This window comes from Vespula pensylvanica, chromosome 17, assembly GCF_014466175.1.
Source record: "Vespula pensylvanica isolate Volc-1 chromosome 17, ASM1446617v1, whole genome shotgun sequence".
NCBI classification, from domain to species: Eukaryota; Metazoa; Arthropoda; class Insecta; order Hymenoptera; family Vespidae; genus Vespula; species Vespula pensylvanica.
The window spans coordinates 3,956,911-3,983,652 of NC_057701.1; the positions used below are offsets into that span (position 1 = coordinate 3,956,911).

General features: G+C 36.0%; 4 protein-coding genes across 7 annotated transcripts in view; 1 reads left to right on the forward strand and 3 right to left on the reverse strand.

Annotated features, from left to right (window-relative positions):
* Window positions 1-11,557, reverse strand: part of LOC122635135 (semaphorin-1A-like) — a 287,458-nt gene extending 275,901 nt beyond the window's left edge. For both annotated transcript variants that reach the window (XM_043824971.1, XM_043824970.1), the window contains exon 1: window positions 10,985-11,557. The gene's annotated coding sequence lies outside the window, so the exon portion shown is untranslated. The remainder of the gene's footprint in view (window positions 1-10,984) is intronic.
* A 1,434-nt stretch (window positions 11,558-12,991) lies between these two features.
* Window positions 12,992-18,222, reverse strand: LOC122635048. The gene is made up of 2 exons (XM_043824792.1): window positions 18,087-18,222; window positions 12,992-17,933 (listed from the first exon to the last, which is right to left on the reverse strand). Exons 1-2 carry the CDS (start codon window positions 18,127-18,129, stop codon window positions 17,152-17,154), a joined length of 825 nt encoding a protein of 274 aa, XP_043680727.1. The 5' UTR covers window positions 18,130-18,222; the 3' UTR covers window positions 12,992-17,151.
* A 224-nt stretch (window positions 18,223-18,446) lies between these two features.
* On the reverse strand, window positions 18,447-20,486 carry LOC122635047 (alpha/beta hydrolase domain-containing protein 17B). The gene is made up of 3 exons (XM_043824791.1): window positions 19,674-20,486; window positions 18,677-18,809; window positions 18,447-18,585 (listed from the first exon to the last, which is right to left on the reverse strand). The coding sequence occupies exons 1-3, from the start codon at window positions 20,318-20,320 to the stop codon at window positions 18,502-18,504; spliced, it is 864 nt and encodes a 287-aa protein (XP_043680726.1). The 5' UTR covers window positions 20,321-20,486; the 3' UTR covers window positions 18,447-18,501.
* A 1,244-nt stretch (window positions 20,487-21,730) lies between these two features.
* Window positions 21,731-26,655, forward strand: LOC122635053 (homer protein homolog 2). 3 transcript variants are annotated; one of them, XM_043824811.1, is made up of 7 exons: window positions 21,731-21,971; window positions 23,188-23,344; window positions 23,429-23,560; window positions 23,640-23,891; window positions 23,985-24,134; window positions 24,289-24,564; window positions 24,629-26,655. In XM_043824811.1, the coding sequence occupies exons 1-7, from the start codon at window positions 21,814-21,816 to the stop codon at window positions 24,812-24,814; spliced, it is 1,311 nt and encodes a 436-aa protein (XP_043680746.1). In that variant the 5' UTR covers window positions 21,731-21,813; the 3' UTR covers window positions 24,815-26,655. The 3 variants fall into 3 exon arrangements, with proteins under 3 accessions (XP_043680746.1, XP_043680745.1, XP_043680747.1); XM_043824812.1 differs by having other exon boundaries at window positions 21,734-21,971; window positions 23,988-24,134; XM_043824810.1 differs by having other exon boundaries at window positions 21,733-21,971; window positions 23,640-24,134.
* The last annotated feature ends 87 nt before the right edge of the window (window positions 26,656-26,742 follow it).

Genomic DNA, 26,742 nt, shown 5'->3' on the forward strand with positions numbered 1-26,742 from the left:
TGTGTGTGTGTGTGTGTGTGTGTGTGTGTGTGTGTGTGTGTGTGTGTGTAGTATCTACATATCGAGTTATACGTTGATCGGTTTCGATTTTAAAGTACCACGGTCAAATTTTTTCTTAAGACTGTACTTGGCCCATGCTGCTCCTTCGTTTCTTGCTCTGTGGGTAATGGCTTTTCTCTCTCTCTCTCTCTCTCTCTCTCTCTCTCTCTCTCTCTCTCCCCCTCTCCTCCTCGTAAGTACCTCTACCTTCACGCTGAACGGTTCTGGCAACCAATGACGACGACGACGACGACGACACGACGATAGAACTCTGGTAGTACGTAGTACTACTCGTACTCGCTTCGATCCTACGCTTGCCAAGGAAAAGAAGTACAAGGAGTGTGCGACGAATAGGAAGAAATGAAATCGAACAAAAACGAATTTCGCAGCATGAAATAAATAATTCGATCGTAAAAGAAAAGAGAAACGGAAAGAAAAGAAAAGAAAAGAAAAGGAAAAGTTATTAAACTTTTACCTTACTACATAAATCGGTATATAATTTCAGATCTTTTGAAATGTGAAATCTGAAAGATAATTCTAAATCTGAAAAGAGATTATCCAGAAAAATCGGATATTGTTAATCGTTTAATAAGGCTATGTCTGTCTATCTCTTCTTCTTTTTCATGGCAGGACGATGATCTAATTACAATGGAGCTCGTGAAAAGCGAAATTTAGCCGATATTACGAACATTAACGAGTGACGTTTATGGATTTGTCCGTTCGAAAGTACTACGATATTCATGGCGGAGCCATTAGCGATATTATACGGCTTCACATATATCCCGTTGTCCAAGCTGATCGCGATACAGTCGTCGCGATCTAAAAATACGAGAGAGAATGAAAAATTGTTCGAAAGCAATCGGAGAGTAGCACTACCGACTCGAGAAATAAAATAGAAGAGAAAAGACAGATAAAGGATGGGACGTAGGGGTGGGAAATACAACGATCGTGACACCGAGATCGATCGCTCGCGTGCTTTCCGATCGTTTCGCGAAAATTAAAAGAAGAGAGAAAAAAAGAGAAAAGAGAAAAGAGAGAGAGAGAGAGAGAGAGAAGTAAAAACTTTGAAATTTTCAACGTAAAAAATTTACACGAGAAATTGAAAATTTCCAATGATCAGAAATCACGTTACCTTTGTTTCTTCTCTTCAACGTACATTATATATAAGGTATGTACGTATCACTACGAACCACTTTTTAATCGTCGTCAAAAACACAACACACGAACGTGACGTTGCATTTGCCAGATAAAACGAACATACGTTCGAAACGGCCTTTGAACGCGACCACGCACGATTCATCGTTCGTATTGAGATGATCAAAGAAACGAGGAAGAGACAAATACTACAACAAAGAGAATAAAAATAGAGAAAGAGAGAGAGAGAAAAATAAAACGATAAACCCACCTTATCTCTTACGCATCGACTGCCAAACAATTTTTCTGCAAAAAATCAATGTTTCATTCCATTTATAAGTTTTAATTCCATTCATAATTTTTTGTATATAAAATATACAAGAAAATGTATATTTTCTCTATTCAAAAGATTTAATAATATTTCAACGATCTCGTGAAAATAATTTTGTTGATATTTTGTTATAATGATTGCTCATTTGTAATACATCTTATTTTCTGAAATTTCCTATAACTTCTATTGAGGTATTTATGTATATAATTAATTTGATAAATCCGTTGTTTCTATTTTCATTTTATTTATCTAACATTTGCATGTAGTATACCTAAGTATCTACATATAGCGAAATAGGTCATTTCGAAATCTCACAGAACGTAATTAAAATTTGAATTTCATTGATATTTCCAAAGTTTCTCATCAAATTTCTAATATTCTAAAAGTTTTAATGTTTATAAAAGGAAAACAATATTAGAGATATTTAGAAACATTGTAGAAAAATTTGAAAAACAAACTTGTGTGTTTCCTTCTAAAAGAACTAGTTATTAAATCGGTATCATTAGAGGAAACAAGAGAGGAGAAACAAAACTAAAGAATAATAATATATTTCGTTTCTCGATAATTCTTTACAAAATTTTACTGTCATCTACATTAAAATTAAAAGTAAATCCAACTAACAAAAAAATTATTGAGTTATCATCGAGTTTAAAGAATAAATTTGTCAGAATTGAGAAAAATGAAAGCGTTTATCTGAGATTGTGATATTTTATAATATCATTAAATTCTATATAGAAAAAGAGAGAGAGAGAGAGAGAGATATGACTAACTAAATGTTTAAAAAATATAGTTATTGTCAAACCTAAATACCAAAGATAATCCTATAATTTTATTATCATTATATATATATATATATATATATATATATATATATATATTATGTTATACATTTTATTTTATATATATCATAGATACGTGTGTATAAATTCCTGAATATTTCATATAACGACACAACAGGGACACGTATGTCAAGAAAAGACTTTTCATTCTAGTTAACTGATGAAGTTGTCAGTAAATAGAAAGAATCAAGATAATCATCTTCAACAGAAGCTATAGGAACTAATGCTTTCGACTACACTATCAACAAACCCGACAGATATTTCGCGCGAACTTAAATGCTGTCAAATAGGAGATTACATAAATAATAAAACAAACAAATATAAACGTTTATGCGGTAAATGTATTGCTACAAAGATTCTTACTTGTAAAAAGTAAGTGTTAACGTCTCTACGTATATATAAAGCTGCTTCTTTTCTCTCTCTAAAAAAGCAAATTTTATATAAATATTTAAATTAAATATTACATTTACTTTCACCTACATACGCGCGCAATTTTTTCAAGTAAAATAAAAATATACATATACATATAAATTATACATATATTTGTGTATATATATATATATGTACACATATATATACAAATATAGTATATATATATAACTTGTTATTTAAAAAAAAAAGAAAAAAGGAAAAAAAAATCAGTTCGATCTAAATAAATACACTACATTATATTTGCCGATAACGATAGCATTAAAAACGTTTGAAATAAAGTCCATAAAATAGAAGGTCAACTACTTATATATGAACCCGTATGACATTCAACGTATTAATATCTAAACGATAAAAACAACGGAAATGAAGTAGTCACTTTCGAAACGTTCTACGATTATTCGGTATATTCGATGATTTCGATACTTTCTCTTTCCACATAGAAAAACAGAAAGAGAAAAAGAAAAATAGAGAAAGAGATAGAAAGAAAGAGAGAAAGATTTCCATAGAGATCCATACCACAGTCGCATCTTTTTTACAACTTTCTCTCCTCTCTCTTTCTCTGTACAGAAGCACGACTACGACATCACGACGAAACAAGTTTCACACACACATACACACACACAGAGAGAAAGAGAGAGAGAGAGAGAGAGAGAGAGAAAGAGAGAGAACTGCTCTCTGTAAATGGCATGAACGGCACGCGCCAATCTCGTATTATAATACGCACGTTACACATCTCTCTCTCCCTCTCTCTCTCCCTCTCTCTATCTCTCTCTCTCTCTCTCTCTCTCTCTCTTTCTCTCTTTTAGCACATTTACTTCGTATTTATTCGCATGCGAGAATTACACGGACGCAACCACCCCGTTGTAAGTACTTGTACGTTCGAATCTCCTTCTCCGCACGTGCTAAGCCTCGACGTTGCACGAGCAGAGAAGGAGAACAAGTCTCGACCCCTTTTTCTCTTCCTTCTTCTTTTTTTTTTTCTTTCTTTTTTCCTTCCCTCCGTTTCCCTTTGACTGAGTAAAATCCCATCTGGACGTAAAATAGAAAAAGAAGAAACGTAGAAAAAAAAAAAAAGAAAGAAAAGAACGAACGAACCAAGTTCGATCGAACTTTTACTTCGCGCGATTCAAATTTCCTTATTTTCGAAGAAACGAAAGGCTTGCCAAGGCCGTGAGAAGAAAAAAAAGGAAAGGAAAAAGGAAGGAAGAGAAATAGGAATAATAAATAAGAATAATAAGAGAAGAAACACGACGCAAATACGTGTGATGTCTAAACACGAAAATAAAAAGGGACGAATCTAAACGTTGAAATATTCAATCCCGCTAAGTGGTCGTATTCGCACGTCGATAAAACACATACATTATACATTACACATACATTACAAAGAGAGAAGAGGATGCGGAGAGGGAGATAAAGAGAGAAGAGGAGACGATCTTTATCGATGACTACTACACAAAGCGTTTAAGAAAAAAGCGAAAAAGTGGAAAAAAGAGAGGAGGGAGTTAGTCGAGATATTACGAATTCAGAAACAGCCTCAAAGTTCAAGTATAGCATTAGCGGTCTTTGCACTATACGTAAGGGCACGAGCGAAAGGAGAGCGCTAAGTTTAAACTCCAACGGCACTTTTACATGGCCGCTTTACACTTGTGTAAGCGAGACGATATAAAGAAAGAGACCGAAAGATCGTCCTCGTCTCTCTCTTTCTCTCTCTCTCTCTCTCTCTCTCTCTCTTTCGTACGCGAGCACGCAAACGAAAGAAGCTATATGAAAGAGAAAATAATTCCTTCTCTCTGCGAACAATAGCTAGTTTAAATAATAACGTATCTCTTCTCTCTTTCTCCTTAAGCTCGCGCCATCTTTCTTTATCACGACGACGATCGATTCACATCCGCTCGTGCGAACGAACGAACCACGAACGAACGGTCTTTGTGTAAAGGTTCGTGTGCACTTACGATACAGCACGTTAATTGAACTATCTAATTAGTAGCCGTTGCAATTGTCCGAGTCCTGTTATATCTCTGCCATTACAACAGCGTGAATTCGTTTCTGAGCATACGTAAGACGTCTTATTATTAATACACCTTTGCCATTTACGAATAGAACATATAGGGAAACGTAATGCCGACAAAAGGAAATGACAAATGGTACTGGCGGTAACAACCCTCTCTCTCTCGTTTTCTCTTTTTACTCGAATTCTTTCGTCGACCGTTGAGACACGAAGAATGCCTAAACGCTTTTCCAAATACATTTATTTATTGTAAAATCGTGCCACCCGAAAATGGATGCGTCTAAAAAGTTAACAAGTTGCGAAGGCACGTTGGGGTAAATGTATTCTATCGAAGGGTATCAGGTAAAAGAGAAACAAAATTTGTATCGAGGTTGGAAAAAGATGTTTCTCTAACAAGCACGACAAAAAATCTGGATATATGAGTAAGCACGATTTGAAGAAAACAAGAAAAAGAAAGAATAAGAGAAAATACAAGGTAAAGATATATATTTAGGTCGTCCACGTAAACGTTACGAAAAAGTATTTTTTTATATATTTTCTTTCTTTCCTTGAAATATTTTCCCATGGAAATAGTTGCGAGGCACCTTGTACATTATGAAAATAGAATGAAATAGATGGAAAATAGCGACGGTGTTTGACTAGATCGATAGCGTATAAACGCAATATGCAACTTAAATGGCTCGTTCGCGTTAGAAACGATATTGTGTGTTTTTCTATTACTTTCGAAAACCATCTATAACAATCTATCGAAATTAACGTTATCGATCGAAGGTCTCGCGCGCTTCGCTTAAGATTTAGATCACCTCGAGAATTTCCAAGAGGAAATACAAAGAGGAGCTAAGTGTCATCGGTAAGGGATGAATCATATCGTGTATTGTCAGAATTTTTTAAAAATAACGAGGTAACTCATTATGCGAACGGAAAGCTTTGCAAGTTCTACGTGACACATTTTTTTCTATGCGAATAAGAATACGAATAAAAAAAAAATAAATAAAACAAATACATTTATTGAAAACAACATTCTCGATATCATTACTCTGATATACAGGGTGTTTATCAAAACAATAAAGAAATTCATATAAAAATATATCCTATTTAATTTTGTTTTCGAATTATGGCGAATTTTTTCAATAAATTCTATCCGTTTACTTTCATAAAATATTTTCAAAATGATTTCCATGTATATCAATAGAAACCTGTAAACGTTTTACTTAATGGCTGTCTCACTCTCTCCCTACATCCAGATGAACACGATCGTTCGAATTTTTTGCAAATTTTCTTCAATTCTTTCACGAAGAGTTTAAACACTGTTAATTGGCGTTTAACATACAATCGATTTCGTCCGTCTAACTTAGAAAGAATTATTTCGAAAACAAAGTCAAATAGAATGTTTATTAAACTTATTATATTATTTCAATGTGTTAAAGCGATCTCTGAAAATATGTTCTACTTATTTTGGAATATTCTGTGTGAATATACATGGAATATAAAAATCTTTTCTTGTGAAACTGTTTTACTATTTAAAGATTAAAAGATAATCTTAAATACGAGAATAAAAATAATCACTCGCGATATTCTCTTCCTATGATGGCAATTTATCAAAAAAAATCCAAAAATATTCATTCCAGACGAATTAATTCATTTAATCTTATTTCGAGTTTAAATAAGAAAAACCAAAGTCAAAAAAGATTTCTATCATTTCAATCAATTTCGAATTAATTTTAATTTAACTGGGATTCCTTTCCAACTTAATCTAAACTCATAAAGCACGCGATCGACGCGACTTTGAACAAAAAAAAAAAAAGAAGAAGAAGAAGAAAAAAGAACGAAAAAGAAAAGAGGGCCACGAAGGAAGAAAAGAAAATCGAAATACAGCGGCGTTAGCATTTTCTCTGCTTCTCCTCCTCTTGGCCCTCTCTGAAACTCTCGTAACACAGTACTCTCTGTAATTTCTTCGTAAATTGCAACTCACGACATGGCGTACACCCAGCGATTATGTCTATCATCGAGGTTGAACGTTGAAATGAAATAAGTAGCTAAACGAATCCTTCGAATCGTCGACGGAACCTAAGCCGAGTCACGAAATATTGTCTCGAAAAAAGAATCTAATTTTTTTTTTTTTCATTTATTATTATTATTTCTTTTTTTTTTGTTTTTAATTTTTTCTCCTTTTTTCTTCTTCTTTTCTTCTTTCCTCGTTGAAGTTACATGCAAGAAGTTGGATTAACAGATCGTCTAATATCATCTTTCGATTTTTCTCAATTTTTTTTTTTTTTTAATTATTAAAAATACTTTTTTATTACACTTTTTTATCACTTTATTAAAATTGTAAACGATGATATTTTATAAGAACACGAATATAAGATCCGAATTTTGTAATTTGCAAATTATTGATATTGTAAGTTGTCAAAAATAAAATAATAGAAAACGTAATATTAAATCTTTTAATAGGCAAAAGTCGAAATAGAAAATATCATTTGTAATTTTCATATGTAATACAATTTTAACACGCATAATAACGGCTTATTTTCATAAAATGAATGTTTATAATGGAAGATAACGCTGCAGTAAAAGAATACTGTAGGTTTTTCAGAGTTTCGTTTCATTTTTAATGTTCCTTTTTATACGTATAATAAAACACATAAATACGTTTCTACATTTTCTTAAAAACATATAAATATTTGTATAAACCTAACAAATTTTGTGAATGATCATTCTTTATAAGCTTTAATTTATGGAAAATAAATTTCATTTTTCTTTGTCATAAAACCAAATACACTTTATAATAGAATACAACAAAAAGAAAAGAAAAGAAAAGAAAAGAAAAGAGAAGAAAGAAAAAAAGAAAAAGGAGTACAAAATTAGCTTTGTTTACGAAGAAAAGAAAATATATCACGATTTCAATAAATATCTTAAAAAGTGCATCTCTGGACATGGTATATGGAAAAATAATACTCTGTTGAAAAATGTTTTAACTGAAACGTTAGCAACGAAGTTATTAACGTTGAAAAATTGTATAATTCGAGAGTTCTACGAATACTTCCTAAACATCGGTGGTGCTTTTCTTACGTCGTGCCAGATGTAGCCGTAGCCTGACCACTATCGTAGCCGACCGTGCGTCGTTCGTCGAGTTACGAGCCTCATCGAAGGAGAAGAGGGAAAGAGTAAAGGGAAAAGAAAGAGAGAGAGAGAGAGAGAGAAGGAGAAAGAGAGGCGGAACGGAGGGAGAAAACCGGTTTGGAACGTAGAGAACGCGTTGGGAGCCGGTCTGGCCGCTTCGCGTACGTACTACGCTTAACTCCCTTCGACTTTCTAGACTTCAATCGTACTCTCTACATACATGCGCGATTATATCTCCTCCTGTTCGGGACATTCAATATTTTTGTCTATTTTTTTATTTTCGAACTACACACATACACACACATGTACGTGAATTTTTCCTACAAAAAGCTTATCTTTTTACGGAAAACTTATTGTTTTTTCTTTTTTTTTTTTTTCATTTTTTCTTTTTTATACAACGCGACGTAAATATGTATTCAAAGTTCTCGTAGAAAACACTTAGCGTCATAAATTATTATTATTATTATTATTATTATTTTTTTTTTTTTGGAAAGGGAGGATAAATATCCTATAAAAGACGAGACCTTTCAGCACTATTGCTAATTTTTTACAAACGTAAATTGCTGTTAAGTTCTATACTGTAATATTCCAATCGGCATGTGAACATACAATACGAAAAAATCTATTTTGTCACATAGTATTTTCTACTTGTTAAACACTTCGTTTACACACATACACGTTCACACAGAGAAAGATGAATATCCTAGAATAAGAACTATTTTAGGGGTCACTCCGACACGTCAAAACGATACAAAAATTCGTATAAATATATGATTTTGTTTGAAATATCTTTGTTTAATATTTCACATAATATCTATATCTTAAAAATATATTATTTTCAAAAGCTTTTTTCAATAAAATAAATACATTGCCGATCGATCCAAAATAACACTATTATTTGCACATGTAGAAAATTTATATGATTATTGAAGTATCAAATTATTTCAACCCTTACTATAATATCGTTTATGTTAGATAGTTTTCCTTAATTTCAATACATTAATAATTTTTCTGATTTTTTAATATTTTAATAACTCCATGAACATATAATTGAATATAAATGGTGGAACAAATCACTTTCAATGTATAATCATATCAGTCAAAAAATAAAAAAAAAATAAAAGAGAAGTATTAAAATAAATATTAGTTAAAAAGCGAAATTAAGCGTATGCATTAGAAAACTCTTCGTTTCTTCTCGCAAGTTGATCACCACTGATCCTAAGGCTAAATACACATTTTGTAGGGTTACATCGGCTAGACCACGTGACAGATCCGTGGAAATTGTGACGTTCGAGCGAACACGAAAGGTAAGGTTAGGTTTAAGATGGCCGAAGCAAGATCTACGAGATGATACAGACGTTAATAAAGGGAATTCGTGAAAATGTTAATATTGTTTAATCGGTGAACACACAAGAGGTAAAGAAGGGGGAGAATAGGAGGTCATGAGGGTTGACTGAGGGAGCTGGTGATTGTAAGTCGTGTCTCAAGCTGAAGATTGCGTGCGCCGCCAACCGCTGTGCCGAACCATACAAACACGTTCGCTTTGCCCTTACGCCGTTTGCCCGCTTAAGCCACACGTAATTGCAGGCGTAGCCTCTGTCCTAAGCCGTCAGGGTTGCGTCTAATTTCTATTTAATGAACCGTCAAGAGCAACCAGTGCCAGGAGTAGTAGTCCGTTTGATTTCGAAATCAAAGTGACGTAAATCGCTCTTCTCTTCTATCTCTCTCTCCTTCTCATTCCCTTCACGTTTAGTTCGAACGAAAGCTCAAGCTTTGCTTTGTCGGTAAAGTAACGATACGCTTATGCTATTTGACGTAAAAGGATTTAACTTATCGACTATAAACAGCAAACTCGCTCGCTTGTTCGTTCACGGAAGGAAAAGTAAAAGGAAAAGGAAGAGGGGAAGGGGGGAGAGAGAGAGAGAGAGAGAATTTTTGAATAATGAGTTTAAAATTAGAAACTTATCGGTATGCCATCTACCGTCTATATAAACTATTACGAACTTTTTTCATATATACGTATATATGATTACATTCGAAGTATAAAGCTTTAGTCGTACGGGTTAGTATGCATAATAGTTATATATGTATAATAAAAATCTCTGTTATTTAACAATATTTCGTTAATGACGGATATTCCGATTAGAAGATTATCAAAAATCTCTTCTCTTCGTGTAATCGAGTTTATCGTTACGGATTACTTTTTTCCGAGACTGATATAAATAGAAAGCATCGTGTGTATGCAACGTGGTCAAAATTTATGATACAGACTTATCTTTAGGAAACTCCTGACGTTTAAATAAAGTGGAGAGCGGATAAAATAAATCGCGACATGTCCCGACGAATTCACCCCGAAGTTGTTTGGAAGGTTATGTTTACGTGAAAACACAAGACGATTTATATTAATAAATAAGACGACGTATGTATAGTAACAAAAGTGGATCGTTTTTAAGGAGACCTCTACCAAATGATTTATGACTTTTTTCCAACACCCTTTACCTTACATCGACGGCGGCCATTACTCTCTTTCACATCGAGGACATATCGGAAAAACGTTGAAAAGAATGCAGTCTCGAGCGTAGTTTAACAACTTTTCTTTCGCCCTTGAAACGAACAGAAGAGTCTGCGATCCGTGAGGTCATTCTCACATGGCAATTTTCAATGCTGGTAAAAAAGCAGTGCCGTTCCTTCGAGGGGGACGCCGATTATATTCGCCATCGAACCACGAAGCAAAGAGCTACGCTCGACGAAGAACGCGTCACGCAACGAAACACGCGATAAAAAGTTTTCTGTCTCTCCCTCTCTCTCTCTCTCTCCCTCCCTTTGTCTTCAATTCGTATTCGCGATATAAATCAGTGAGAGTCGCAGGAAGAACGTTAGAGATTGAGAAAACGAAATCAATGGAAAACCAACGCGGAGTATCCTTAACGGTATAGTATAAAAACGTGATCAAAAGAGGCGCGCGAATCACAAGTTTCGATACGCGGAAGCGCCCCCTAGTGTTGCGCGTCTACCAACGGTAAAGTTTGATTATCGAATCGATTTGAGAAATGATTATTCATAGGATAATGTCTGACTTACCAAAAAACTAAGCGTAGAATGTCCTTCCTTGCGTCGCTTCCCTCCCACCCACACTGTTTCGTACCTCGACGTTGTTCTATTCCAAAACAGTTGAAGGTGTTGAGCGGTCTTGCGGTTTTTCTTCGACGAAGAGTATCAACGATTGAAAAGAACTATAGCCCACTAATAACGCGATAACGCCGAATCAGCGATCGTCGTCATGGAGACGCCATGACGCTTCTTTGCCTCGGCTCCAACTCGGGAATAATATTATAAAACACTACCTGGATCACTCAAACGACGTTCACTGTTTTTTCTTTTTCTTTTTCTTACTCTCTGTCACTCGTTTTCATAAAGAAAATAACGTTAAATAGAAAACGCGTACTAAGACGATGTCGATTATGTTCGGAAATAAAAAATGCACAAAACTAATAAAAATTGTTAAAGGAAGCCTCGTCTCTTACTCCTCGTCGTTGTCGTCGCGATCGGTCGTACGACGTACAACGCGACGCGTAAATCGAAGCGCGTAAAGGACGGAACGACACAAAGCTCGCGCACGACGTTCGGATCGCAACTGCTGCTACCGCCGATTCTTAACCCCCACCATGCCTCTATCCCCACCACTCGACTGACTCGCGCGCTCCTTCGTTCTCTTTCTCTCTCTCTCGTTCACACCAACTCGCGCGCTCTCTACCCCCACTATCGACTCTACGACGGACCGAGGTCCACGACCATTCTTCGGTCCCTTCGAGTAGCTAGCCAGCACGATACGTTCCTTTCAATTCACTTCGTTCCCCCTCCATTCTTACCGTTCAACGTGTGCCTATGTATATTTCGCGTCAACGTGATTGCTTTTCTGAGATTCCGTTCGTTCCCCCTCCTCCTTCTTAATCTATCTGTCTATCCGTATTTAAAAGATCTCAAGATACCGATTACAATCTATTTCATCCACTTGTTCTTACCTGATCGTTATATTTCTTTTCAAGAATAAGATGGCGTACTTTATATCGAATACGATACGTACTTTAAAATTGGATAAACTTTACTTCGTGTGTACTTTTTATTTGTATTCTTGCGATAAGTTTATTTGATTCTACTTCGATAAGAGAGTTTGAATAGAAGGTGAGTTTTCGCCATACAAATCGTATGCCATCTACAGAGTCTCTACGGGATTCGCGTGAAGCCCTTTCTTCGACTACCATGTTCTTCACTGGCCGAAGCTCTCCCGGTCTGTTCTTAACCCTCTCGTTCTATCTTAAACTCCATTCGACGATAGCTAACAAAACGCTCTAGTAACGAACGGACGGAACAATGAGTATGTTCTTTGGACCGAATATCGTTGTCTACCTACGTACGTACGTACGTATGTACAAAAGCAAGGAGGAACGATTTCGTTTCTAAAGCTACGTAATTATTAAAGAAAGTTATTCATTGTTATTAAGAAAAATAAGAGAAATCTTTATTGTACGAAGGAACAGAAGACGTATCACGTGACACCTTTTAAACAACGAATTTATGAATCATAAATAATTTCAAAAGAGAATAAAACGATGGGCGATCTCTTCTCTTAAGTACGTAGAGTAAATCGTATTGTGTACCGAATAAGTTTTCTTCTTTCTCGAAGCGACTTTACTCGCTCCGTACGACGACGACGTACCGTACGAGAACTCGAGTCGATGGCGTCCGGCAACCTGTTCTCATTTTTATCGTCCGCATCAGGTTTCAGCGCAGGTGAGCCGAGCAGCGGAGAAGACAAGTCCGGGGAAAGAAGCCAGCTCCGTACCTCTCCAAGCGACGCTTCCTTCTGCTTTTGAGCAGAACACGACTGTAAAGAGATTGGCCTTCGTTTCACGGTATAGAACACCACTCGTCGTTAGATACCAAAGTAAATTCGTTCGAAAATAGAATAGAACTGTCAATAAAGACCATTGAAACTCTCCAGAAGCAATTCTTTTTGGGCAAATAATTTTTTGACGCAAAGTACGGATCGTCAAGATGGCGGATAATTGAGACAACACCATTGTGATATCTGTGCTTAAACATGTAATTTACATTTTAATTATACATCGTGTTAACATTTCACAAGATTAATAAAGTACTTCGCAATGTACTCATATACAGTACGCTCGAGTCGAGTGTGATGGAAGTATAAAATTCTAAAATAACCCTCGCAGAGTTATCTAGAAGTATTTTCTTTTTTTTTTCTTTCTTTCTATTCCTACATGTTTCATTCTTTTATTTCTTCCTACCTTCCCTTCTAATTCTATTCAAACTTTTCTTTATATATCTCTCCCTCTCTCCCTCCCCCTCCCTCCTCTCTCTCTCTCTCTCTCTCTCTCTCTTATCGTTTAATCTACTTTTTCTTTCTCTACATTATTATCGTAAGAAATAATCCCTTGTAACTATTTTTCCGCATTAAATTAGCAATAAATCTTCGGCATATTCGTACGAGATGGTCGATCTCATCCTTCATTTTTCTCTCTCTTTACTTCTCTCTTATCCTTACTCTTTTCCCGTTCTCGAAGAAAAAGCTGCGATAGTCACGAACTTACGTTTATACTCATTCTCGACCGATGGAAGCGCTCTATATCTAGAAAAAAAAAAATCGAGCTCTCCTTCTCTCACATGTTACCCCTGTGAATACACGATTGAACACGACCGAAGAAAAACAAGAAAAACAAAATAAGATAACGTTACTCCTAATACATCGCTTAGACGCTATTATGTACAATATTAGAAATACCGATGTTGTGCCATCGTGATAGTCGTTACACTCGCGACGTATACGCAGCACAAACGGAGCATCATTTTTCTCGCTGGATGCGAAGATGAAAGACGAAAAGTGCTTCTCGAAAACCGGTCGATCATACTACTACACTACACGCGATAGACGAACGGAGAGGGAGGGGGGAGAGAGAGAGAAAGAGAGAGAGAGTAAAAAAGGGGATTGAGAACAAAGCAAAGAATAAGAGAGACAGAGAGAGAAAGACAGAGAGGGGAAGGTTAAAATGAGGGAGAGAGAGAGAGAGAGAGAGAGAGAGAAAAGAGAAAGAAAGAAAAAAAAATAAAAGGAAAGGATGCGAACATATACGTTTAAATTGTCGTGCGCCGTACAAAATTCCTTGTGTATGTTTTGCTTTTTTTTTTTTTTTTGCTTTTTTTCCTTTCTTATCGAACACGAAACAATGTAAATGTCTTTTCTTCACGATTTATGAAATACTTATTAGATCGGTATAATCTTACAAGGGGAGCCAATGGAATGAATGTGTACGCATTGATAAACGATGATTGTGAATCGCGTGGATAACCTTTAACAATTTCCTTTACACTCTGGTCGCTCACCGTTGTACGTACGAAGAGATCGTTGCAAATGGATAAATTTTTAACAATCGAAATCGATATAAGTATACACGTGTGTTTGTTTGTTTATATGTATGTGTGTGTATTCGATGAATCTCTATTGTCCGAGAGTACAGAGTTGGAAGAACGTCGTTTATAGTTTATTGAATGTAAAAAAGAAAAAGTCTACGATTCACGCGAATAGAAAGAAATATTCATTGAAACTCCATAAAACTGGAATCGACGAATAATAAAAGATTTGTGATTTTATAAATCTTACGTGGATAGTTTTTCTTCTTTTCTCTTTCTCTTTTCATTTTTCATTTATTTTCATATGATAAAAACTATAAAATTCATAAAGTATACAATCAAGAAAGTAATAAAAAAAATTTCCAAAAGTAAAACAGAATAATACACTAGAGTGGAATTATAATACCGCTGATCAAAATGGTAGCGACCTTCTTTACCATCCGATCTCCATATTCAACAAACGGCAAGTACTTTCGATATATTACCACAATGGAAGGTTGAGAATGACGGCCGCTCGAAACAAACCGTTTTGGTTTTCTTTCTTTTTTTTTATTCGAATTTCTTCTTATCAATACGAATCATAAGAGATATTTATGGTACGATCGATAATGAAAAGTTCAACGATGTAGGTATTTAAATTAAGTTTTTTATGCGATGCAAGGCGACTGTAGCCACTTATCAACGTTATATTCTTCTTAATCTTAATATATATATGTACATATATTTGTCTACATATACACACATATATATATATATATATATATATATATATATAGATAAATATACATTACATATACATATATATATATATATATAATCTCTCTCTCTATATTATATATGTATATATATAAAATTAGTGAGGTCGTTCAAGAGTTTAGTAAGTCTAATCATTAAAATGGAATTACGCCCGTGTGTGTACGTGTGTGTGTGTGTGTGTTTTGTGTGCTGCTACGAACATTCTCGAACGTCCAACTTCCGTTCTTTTTCTTTCTTTTTTTTTTATTTTATTTCAATCACCTCCTTTTTTGTTTTTTTATTTTTTATTTTAATCCTTTATTCCATAGGCTCCACTCAATATCTTCGCAACTATCGCCGTGAGTGTGTGTGTAGTTAATGCGTACCACTAATAAAGAAGATGTCTAATTGCACTCTATATACATTATCGAGATATAAAAATACTAACGAGAAACATACCTATAGACAAGATCCTTCACACACGGTTCGCCTCTTTAGAAGTTAACTAATTCATAGTCAAATTTGGCAGTTATATTGTCCCTAGCTATTTCCGTTCTTTATTATTGTTGCTTACGTTCTTTCACGTCACGATCGACACGCTCGTTACAACGGTACACGCAAAACGCTGACCGTTAGAAATCGCGTACATGACCTCGCAACACGTCAAACGTTATTTTCTATTCCATCTTATCCTATAAAAGAGAATCTTTACTATCTTGGAAGATATATCTCAGCCCTTACTACCACAGATTTCTTTGTAAACTTTATCACGAAAGCGTAACTCTCTCTTTAAAATCACATTGCTTCTTTTCATCGCTCTTTTGTATACACGATCAAAAAGAAACAAAAGAAAAAATAATAATAATAATAATTATGCAAAAGAATGATCATCGAGAGAAAAACTATTTAGCGATTTCTAAGAACCTCAACTTGTCAATCGATACAGACAAAACGTATTTTTTTATGTATTGATAAGCGATATTTCAACATCTCACAGAGATGACCTCTTTCCATATTTTTTTTTTTTTTCGAATTTTCTTTTTCATTAAATATCTTTTATGTTATTTCTAACCTTGTGTTTCTTTATAAAAGAGTATCATTTTATTCGTACGATGTTTAAATTAATATAGTATGATTCTTGCTTCACATGCTATCGCATTATCATTATATAATCATTGTATGTATAAATACGTATATATATATAAATATATCATATAATCATTATACAATGATAACAGTATCACGAACCATACCTCCTGGCAGACAACATTTTGATCAATCAGCTAGATCCACGCAATAATGTCGCATACTCGTGTATCGTATATATTCATAGACGTTACTGCGTTTAAAAAAAAAAAAAAAAAAAGAAAATAGTAACGAAGAAACGATGGGGAGAAAAAAGATCTAAAGAATAATCGGATAAAACGGAAGGAATACCACCGCGTTATTATTGTATCACGTAATAAACGCAATCACTGTAGACACAGGTACGATAAATTTTTGTCCTTTTTATCTTTCTTTCTAATAACAAATTCGAAAGTATAAGAGAAATGTATATATTGCACAATCACGGTAGAAATTCTTCCGCTAATCTAACAAAAAGGAATACAAAAGAAAAAAAAAGAAGGAAAAAGGAAACATTTCTATCTATACATGCAGAATGATGAATCTACGGAATTGATCATAAAAAGAATTAGATAAGAAAAAAAACAATAGAAATAATAATACTTGGAATATTTGTAACATCAATGTATGTTTCGCAGTTGTGTCGCATGGAAATTCCGTTTACACATCGCGCATGCATGCACAGAGGACATGCACGAGTTTTATAGGTAGAATACGTGATACGATAGAGATGCATGCGCGCGCGCGCGCGCGCGCTATACGCACATATCTTTTCACATTCGTGGAAATGGAGTGTAAACTTCATAAACGTGTGAGTATGCTGTCGCGTGTGACGGTATATCACTGACGTTAAATATAGCCTAGACGTCGTAACGAATAATAAAAATTTGCGTCTTCTCTCCTTTTAAAACGCATGGAAGAGATTGGCGGAACAGCAATGGGCGAAATGTATGGAGTTATTAACACTTAGTCTCTAACGACGCTCTTTGAACTTTATCAGAGCACTCTGTGACCAGTTTCTCTTTCACTTCTGAATAACTAGCAGAGCCTTCGGCTGACGACGTTTGCTGACCGACCTCTCCTAAAGACAATACCTCCGTGCTAGTGGGTGAATAACTAAGCGTCGTAGCTTCGCTAGTCAGTGAGGTTACACAGCTGTCGTCCACACTTTTACTACGTGGTGCACATCGAGTCTTTATAAATTGTTGTATGTTCAATGACAAACTGGCCTGCATCGACGTTCTTTCAACGTTCTTCGACGTATTATTATCCGTTGTTTGTACGTCGACCCGTGACGGGCTTCTTGATCTTGCAACGTGCAAGGGACTGTCGGAATTCGCACCTAAATCGTTTGACAATATTTTCGAACTGGCTGCGAGCCTACTAGCGCATGGCGAATATTTCGACGGGGTTATGGTGATCTTATCGGGTTCTACAGTCAGCGACGTTCTAGCGCCAAGATTTCTTAAGGGATGAAAATTTCCACTCCACAAAAACTTTTTCGCAGCAGGCTCGCGATACTTTGCGCTGCGATTGCGATCTTCCTTTTCGTCGATCTTCTTCCCCTTCGTAATACCCTCCACGATCGAAGTACGTAAGCGTTGTTTACAGTTCTTAGGTGGACAGTGCGAACCAAATGTAGATTCTACGCCGTTGTAATAAAATTGCGACAAGGGATTCTTTTTGTCCGATTTGACATTACTATGAGTATCCTTTAAATCGGTACTGCCTTTCTTAGCACCTGCAGAAGCATTTGAAAATGAGGGAATTGGCTTTAATTTTCCATCCACATACTTGTAATATTTCGACAAGCTCGCTAACTTTTTGGTAGATAGGCCAGTATTATTTGTTCTAACATCGTGACAACTATTAGCACTCTCCAACTCTGCTTTACCTTGTTCCTTTTCCACTGTAGTGGTAGAATAACTTTTCTGCATTGGATTCTTTAAGTCGGCCTCTACATTCGGTTTCTTAATACGTCCATCCAAACACGGATCCCCATTTTTAGAGCGGTTTTTCTTTGAGATCTGTTTAAAATAAATTTCTTGGCTATCGGCCAAAGAAGCAAAAGGTAATTTACGGGCGAGGACCACGTCGTCCACAGAAGCAAAAGATGACTCTTTATCACAGGGGAGGACAGGAGCCTTCTCCCCTGTGGGAGGTGACTGCTAGACAAGTTTTTCGGTCAGAGAACTCGTTGAAATCGAGCTGATGGTATTTGAATCATTTGCGGTACTACGACTCTGACTACTAACTTGCGTATCTCCACCTCCCGGCCCCCCCTGACTCTGGGAGAGGCTGAGTCGCCGTCAGTTTACCAATTCTATGCTTACAAATTGCTTCAGCCGTTCGTAATATTGATTGTACAGTTCTACGTCATTGTGACCAGCCCCCTGCGATAAGAAGAAAACGTTAAGGACGAGTCTATGCGAAAGATAAATTCTTATTCTTATTACATATACGTTAAAAGCATAAAATACGTACATCGATCCATAACGGTTCCACTGCTCTCGGACACCTTTCGTAAATAGCCTGTCCATGACTGAAATCTATAACGTCGTCCGAAGTACCATGAATAACCAAAACAGGAGATGTTACTTTGGGTACTTTATCTATACTGTAATCACAAAAGGAACGCGTCGATATAGAGTAAGGTAAACAAATCGTTGGAATGAGAAATAATTTTAATATTATGATGACTCCGAACAATGCTATACAACAATTCCAATTATAAGAATGACTATGCGCTTTGTGTTTTTGAAAAAAAAAATCTTTTGTGTTAATACAATCTTTCATTCGACACGCATGCGATATATGTAGAACAAAAGTTAATACCAATTAGCGAGTTGCGATAAGCAATGTGCAGCGATTCATAGGTTTCCGTGACGCGAAAACCAAACTTTTGTTGCTTCCCAAAGCGTATTTGCAAAAAGATTGAATAATCGGATTGGAAAAGAACGTCACGAAGCGAGATTCGTAATAACGGCTTTTTCGTATAGCGTTGTTATAATCAGCAGAGAGCACGTGTACGTCAACATAGATCTATGTCTCTCTCTCTCTGTCTATATATATATATATATATATATATATATATACTTCTTCCAATTCTATCGCACGCTGCGTCTCGTTCGAACATGTTATACAGAAATGAAAGTACATTTTTCGTGGTAAACGAATGACTTATGAATTAGTTACGAGACGACGGACACGTAAGAATGATGCGTCATCGGTGAGATGCAGAACGTGTGCGAATGAGTGAGATACAGCAGCAGAGAGAGAGAGAGAGAGAGAGAGAGAGAGAGAGAGAGAGAGAGAGAGAGAGAAAGAGAGAAAGAGAAAGAAAGAAAGAGCACAAAGAGACAGAAAGAGAGAGACACAGAAATACAAAGAGATAGATAGAGAGAGAGAGAGAGAGAAAGAGAAAGAGAAAAGGATAGAAAAGAAAAGAAAGTAAAAACAGCGGAGAGAAAGTAGAGCTTACTTGGCAAAGGCGTCGAAGAACCAAGTTCTCTTAGTGCTTCGAAATGCAACACGCATGCCGGACATGAGCGGCGAATGCAGAACGACCGCGCCAACCTCGTATCTTGTTGCAAGATCGACGGTGGGCACGGTTCCGATACTTTGACCATAGAGGATTATATTTTCCGGGCTGATACCGTATCGCGTCCTTAGAGCGTGCCACGCAGCGTCTATGTCGGCGTAGAGGTTCTTCTCGGAAGGCTTGCCATTCGACAATCCGTATCCCGAATAATCGTAACTGAATATATTACAATTTATCCTGGAGCCAAGTCCGAGATAGACGCTAGACATCTGGCCAAGATCGACGGCGTTCCCGTGAGAGAATAGTAAGGTGAAACGTGCCGTTGCCGAACAACGTACGAAAACGCATGCTATACGGTTGCCCCTAGACGTCCTCGCGTAAAAACCTTCGACCGATTCCAGTTCTCTCTCGTTGTACTGCCACTCAGCGCGTTCCGACAGAGAGATCGTAAACTTCGAGGAGCCTTCGTCCTCGATAAACGTGTACGTTGGTTCTGGCGGTAGGAACGCTAGCTTCGCGGCGATTCTCGATGGGCAGGGCGGACAGCAAAACAGGCAACACAATTCACTGAAGTTGAAGTTGTTCATCGTTATAACGCGATAAGAAAGGAGAGAGTGGTTTTTTAAGCACGCGCGAAAGCACCCTCTATCGCGTATGCTCGGACGAGCTTCCGCATCGGGAAAAACACGTCGTCGATTCTTTTCTCTCTCTCTCTCTCTCTCTCTCTCTCTCTCTTTCTCTTCTCTCTTTCTCTCTCTCTCTCTTGCTCTCGCTCACTCAATCACTCACTCACTCACTCTTTCTTTCTTTCTTTCTTTCTTTCTTTCCTTCTCGTTTAATCGGACACCACGCACCCGATTTCTTAGCGCGCACTAACGTTTTCGCGCCTACTCGCTCGAACGCACCGTCATTTCATTATCTCCAGATTTTTACTCCCTCTCTTTCTTCGTTCACGCACTCTCTCTCTCTCTCTCTCTCGTGCGCTCGTTCTTCCCTCTCTCCCTCCCTCCCTCTCTCTCTCTCTCCCGTGTTCTCCGTCGACGCGCACGCTACCAGTCTCTCTTTCTCTCACGACGACGATGCAGCCATGACACGACTCGCAAAAGGAACGACTTTTGCCCTCCTGCTGCCCTTTCTCTCTCTCGCGCGCGCGTTCCCTAGTTTGCTCGCTCGCTCTCCCTCTCTTTCTCTATATACCTTTCTCTCTTAATCTCGCGCGCGCACCTTCTCCTACTACTCCATCGTAACACCTTTTCCTCCTCTTTCTCTCATGGTGCTGTCCCCCCTCCAACTCGACACCCACTCAACGTGCCGCACTTTCATTGTCTCGCTTCGCGAGTAAAGCGCTCGCTCTACGAGGAAACAGAAACCCAGGTATCGCTCCAGACGATCTCTTTCGTTTACCACCACCCTCCCCTGCTTCATAAAGGCACGATCGACGAGGCGAGATAGTATAATGCGAAAACCGCCTCTAGAATCGACGTTGTATACGGCGTAAAAAAGATACCGCTTTGATCGTTGCCAACTTCGATGAGATAGATGCTTTCTTTGATGCGTTCGGTAATTTTACGACGAGACCCTTTTATTTGTCAAATACAGAAAGAAAACATCGCCGATGATTTTACTTAGGCATCCTGTCATCATCCGCCAATCATAGAGGAGGTTGCCATATTGTAATTATCACGGAGGGTATTACCAATGATTCGTTTGATTCTCCTTTGACAAATTTTTGTTATCGTCTATTAAGAATTTGTAATGATCGCGCGCGCGAATGAAATGAATCGCAGACGGTACATAAAAGTAAAATAAAAGTAAAATTAAATTTCGTGTTTCGTGTCAGGAGACTAGTCGAACCAATTAAATTCTCTCGTGTTTTCTCTTAAAATGAGAGCACCAGCGAAAAGGTTTATGATTGGTTAACGTTGCACGGTCTCTAGATTGTGCGACGTAGAATACATCCAACTGATAAGTTCAGTGGACGTAACGGTTTGTAGAAAATCGATTAAATCCAGGTGTCGTGAAAGTTCGTCTACTTTCATGATATCGCGTAACCATTGCCACTCGCTATAGAATTTGGCCGATGGCGGCTGTCAACTGGTGGGTCTCTGCTTTTCGCACAGGGGTTCCTAGTCAAATATCAGAATACTCTGCGATCCTTTCCCTCGGAAACTTTATTGGATTTGTAATATTTGTTGGAGTAACTCTTATTTGCACGTTATCGAGTAAAGAAATAATGGGGTAAGTGAATACGGTGAGAACTCGCGTCACCTCTCAAGGGTGTGTAATGTGTCTACATACGAAAATCAATTTTTACGTCGTACATTCGGATTAATTGTTGTCGATTTATTAATCAGTCGACTTTATCAGTCTATATAAAATAGGTCATTCTGGTTAAAACTCATCCTCCATATTTTGTTGCGCTACTTTATCACTGATACGTATAAAAACGACTTGTACATATGAAAAAGAACTGTACGAGAATAACCTTTCTTATTTTTCCTCTTTTTTTTTTTTTCAGTGTGGCCTTTATCTAACTCTAGTGGGCTAGCCAAATTTGATATACATGATCTTCCCGTAAAAAATAGTTTATTTTGTAGAGCGGCCTTATCGTAAAAACTGACTTGCTTTGAAAAAGTCATGTAAAAGTTTTGTATGATATAAACAATAACACATTGTGTGATCTTCTTTCTTTTATTATATTTTATTAAAAATTGATGAGTTTTCATTTAAATTTCTTATTTGTCATTCGCTATTGTCTTATCTCTCTATCAAGATAATTTATTGAAATTTTCTTATCGATCTCTGAATTATAATGCATATATATTTATGGTGATAAATGTATGATATATCTTTTTTTCTTTTCAGATGAACCGCATAATGCGATTATGTTTCTATTTATTCGCATGAATAGGCATGAACGTTTTTACATAGTTAACTAATTTTTAATTTTTTTGTGCTAAATATTATAATTTTATTGTAAATTTCAATAGAATCATTATTGGCAAAATGTTATTTTGATTCCTCGATGCTTGTTTGCATTTAAATTGTACAAACTGCATGTATTGTTTGTAGTAATCGCAAAATCTATATCAGAAATATAGTTATCTTTTGTAAGAGAATTCTTAACGATATGATTTTATTTTACACTTATTTCCTGAACTTCCTCCGGAATGAAATCGAACCTATTGAAATTCAAACTGGATCTGTATTTTTGTCAATTTCTATAAACAAATTCATTTCCTTATTTCTAACAAAACGATAACTGTTTTATCTTCTTGCACAATGGAACATCTGCACAAACAGCAACAAGAACTGCTTTGAAAGAAAAACTTAGCAATGTGAAAATCCCGAGCGAAGAAACATATTTACAATTACTGTTGATCCAAATTGGGATTACGTATACATGGATCTTCCAAATATTTTTTATATTCTAACCTCCCGTTATTAATTACAGTGAACAACCAATTTTCTCGTGCAAGGCGCACGTATTTCATATCGATCCTAAAACTAAACGTTCATGGGTATCTGCCTCAACAGCTGCAGTTTCTGTGTCTTTTTTTTATGATTCAACTAGAAGTCTCTATAGAATAATATCTGTTGAAGGATCAAAGGTGACTCTTTTGTCAACACTCCTTGAAATTCCTCATAGTATTCTTCGTGAAAATAATATGCATTCTTTTACTCTATATTTTTAGGCAGTAATAAACAGCACTATTACACCAAACATGACATTTACAAAAACATCGCAAAAATTTGGTCAATGGTCGGATGTCAGGGCTAATACTGTATATGGTTTAGGATTTTCCTCTGAAGCAGAGTTAGGCAAGGTTTGTATTACGTTTATCTACACGACTTTATTATCTTTAACATTTTATAAATACATCTGGTACAACTTTACTTTGACAGTTTATTGAAAAATTTCACGAAGTGAAAGAAGCAACTAAGTTAGCTAGTGCTAAGCTACAGTCAAACAGCTCGTCGGTTACGCCAGCTACTAGTGCAAATGTTAGTCCAATCACGTCAAGATCAGGAATGCCTTCTTCGGAGCAGGATCTTATAGATCCACCAAATTCTTCGATGATCAACTCTAACGTGTCGGCATCGAATAATCCTAATCCAAATGCAAACATGATCTCTGCTCAAAACAGTGTATCTTCGGTAAGCAGCAGTCCCTTACCTGGCAGTTGTCAAAATAAAACGGACGATGAATTGAAAAATGCAGTCCATTCAAGATCACAAAGTGTTTCTCAGCAGAGTACAGAAAGCCCGCAGCACCAAGGGAAACCAGCCCAACTTGGTTCGACGCAAGCTGGACAGTCGGCAGAGATGCAGCTGAAATATGAAAATGACAGGTTGAAGCTTGCTTTAGCTCAAAGTTCTGCTAATGCCAAAAAATGGGAGGTATGTTTGTAGCACAATATGCTCCTACATGCTCAATACTAATTCTGGTTACATCAGAGCATGCATATGCACAGGATAAAAGAATAATAGGAATGTAAATACATTTTAATTTTAACGATTTTCCATAATTTTTACAATATGGCCTGCATTACAGGTTGAATTGGCTACTCTTAAAACGAACAACGCTAGATTAACAAGCGCGCTCCAAGAGTCAACAGCTAATGTGGATGAGTGGAAGAGACAATTGCAGTTATATAAAGAAGAAAATGCCAGGGTAAAAGCAAAATATGCAGAACTAGAAGCTGGAAAAATAGCAGAAGGGAATAGTGAAGCGTTGAGGCTAAGAGTGGAGGCACTGGAAAGTGAATTAAGAACTCGAAATGAAGAAATAAAGGCTCTTACTATGGCTACAAAAAATAAAGATTTTGTGGTACGTAATGTCGTGATATTTTGCGACGATTCCTTAAATTAAGTCATATCATTTCATTTTTTAGGCCCTTCAAAAGGAAAATACCGAATTGCGTGATATGTTAAACGTTGTCCAAGAACAATTAGAACTTGCTTTATGTGCAAACAAAGTTCAGAAACAAAACTTGGAAACTTTGAATGCCAGATTAGCTGGATTTATACAAGACTTGGTAACCGTGCATCGAGAAATTACAAATACCTTGCAAACCTAAGTTTGTTTGTAGAATACCTAAGAGCATTGTTCTTAGGACTTTTGTATCTACGGTATAAGAGAGATGTGCGAATGAATGACATAAAAAAATGATACAAAGGGTGAAGTTCCAAAGGGGAGAACATGCGGCGAATAAGATCTTTTTTTTTTTTTACATTAGGACAAGATGAAAGACAGATCGTCTCGAATTATAGCGGTTTGACAAGCTAATGGCTTGCTTTTTAGATATTTATTTCGAGCTTAGTTAGCAAAAACATCATCTTTTTGATGTTACTTATCATTGTTGCTCTATGACTATTCTAATTGTACATAAAAACGTTTCTTCTAACTCTTTACACTAATCATATTTACATGCATACAGCGTGTATATTTGAATGTTTTCTCTTTAATATGTTTATATACACATATGTATATGTATGTACGTATATGTATATATATATATATGTGTGTGTGTGTGTGTATACGTCTAAATATTTGTTTGAATCAAGCGTAAACTCGATACTTGAGTTTGAGAAAGATATTATTATACTCGATGTTTCTCAATATTATTTTGCGTATCTTACAAAATGGATACATCATTTTGTTATTTATTATTCGATCGTGTCGTTAAATTAAACAAAACGTTTCTCTTATCCCACCCCTTTTTCATAAAGTGGTGTATGTAATGATCTGTGCTTTAAACTTATTGTTACTAATGACACCACCGCGTTAATCACTCTAATTCTATCATACTATTACATTTCGACCACACGTCACACTACTACCAGCATCCAACTGATAAATGAAAACCATTATTACGAACACTAGTATTGTTACTATTACTATGATCACCGTCATTACCATTGTTACTACTACCTTCCAAATACTAATATCTCCTATTGCTGTTACTAATACTGCTACAATTACTACTGCTTCTATTATTATTACTATTAATATTGGTAATATTACATTACTTACTTGGAGATAATATTTACTATATTTAAAAATATAAAACATATCAAGAATGTTATCGACTGACATGTTACATGTTGTGCATTGTCTCTTTTTGGAACTTGTGCCCTTTGAAATAGTAACAAAATACAGTTACCCATGGACACGACTTATGAAACATGCACAATTAACATTAGTACTATTTAGTCATGATCCATTATGTAGCATAGCTATTTAATTCTATTATAAATTGTATCCCTATTGTTCTCTTGTATAGAAATTTGCTTTAAAAAACATTCGCGAATGAATCTGAAATACTCAGGAATCATTGATTCGAGATACGCGATGCCATTATAATCAAACATAAAAGTACTACTGAGTATGATGCATTATATTATAGTATTTACTTTTATTACGCACAACTTTATTACTTCTTTTTATTAATTTTTTTCCTTTCTATTTTTTTATATCGTCACAGAACGCATTTTAAGTAGCATTTCTTTTACAGAAGTTTCCTTCCTTTTTTATTTCTTTAATATCATGATAGAGATATGTAGCATTGCATTTCATCATTCAAGGAGGTATCGTCCTAAAGAAAATACTATAATTACTATGTTGCTCAGTCCAGGTTATTGTTCAAAGCGTAGTATTCGCATAGTACAGATTTATAAGATTAAAAATAATTCGCACAAGAGATATCTGGACAAGAGTTTGAACGTGTCAAAGTGACATCTCCAAGGTAATTTGAAGTAGCGAATTAAATACAGGAAACTGCAAAAACACTTTGTATTCTATTGGCAGTATGTATGTATGTACGTAAAACTGTTACGAAGATGAATTTTCAGTCCGAGGAATTGGAAACAAAAGCCTCGCTTGCCATATGTAATCTTAATAAAACATTTTCAGACGGCATTCTACCTTTTTTTTTTTATCTGTAATTTCTTCTCTTATCGTCGAATCTTGAAACAGTTCAATCATTATTTTTTCAAAAGATTTATA

Bases quoted from the DNA above. Each gene is read 5' to 3' on its own strand.
- LOC122635048 (XM_043824792.1), bottom strand. From the start codon at position 18,129: ATGCAGAAAAGTTATTCTACCACTACAGTGGAAAAGGAACAAG. The intron at 17,934-18,086 runs GTAAAGCAGAGT...ATGCTTCTGCAG, and splicing joins TACAGTGGAAAAGGAACAAG to GTGCTAAGAAAGGCAGTACC.
- LOC122635047 (XM_043824791.1), bottom strand. From the start codon at position 20,320: ATGAACAACTTCAACTTCAGTGAATTGTGTTGCCTGTTTTGCTGTCCG. The intron at 18,810-19,673 runs GTAAGCTCTACT...TTGTGATTACAG, and splicing joins TTCTTCGACGCCTTTGCCAA to TATAGATAAAGTACCCAAAG. The intron at 18,586-18,676 runs GTACGTATTTTA...TTCTTATCGCAG, and splicing joins TGGAACCGTTATGGATCGAT to GGGGCTGGTCACAATGACGT.
- LOC122635053 (XM_043824810.1), top strand. From the start codon at position 21,814: ATGGCGGCTGTCAACTGGTGGGTCTCTGCTTTTCGCACAGGGGTTCCT. The intron at 21,972-23,187 runs GTAAGTGAATAC...TATTAATTACAG, and splicing joins TCGAGTAAAGAAATAATGGG to TGAACAACCAATTTTCTCGT. The intron at 24,565-24,628 runs GTACGTAATGTC...TTCATTTTTTAG, and splicing joins CAAAAAATAAAGATTTTGTG to GCCCTTCAAAAGGAAAATAC.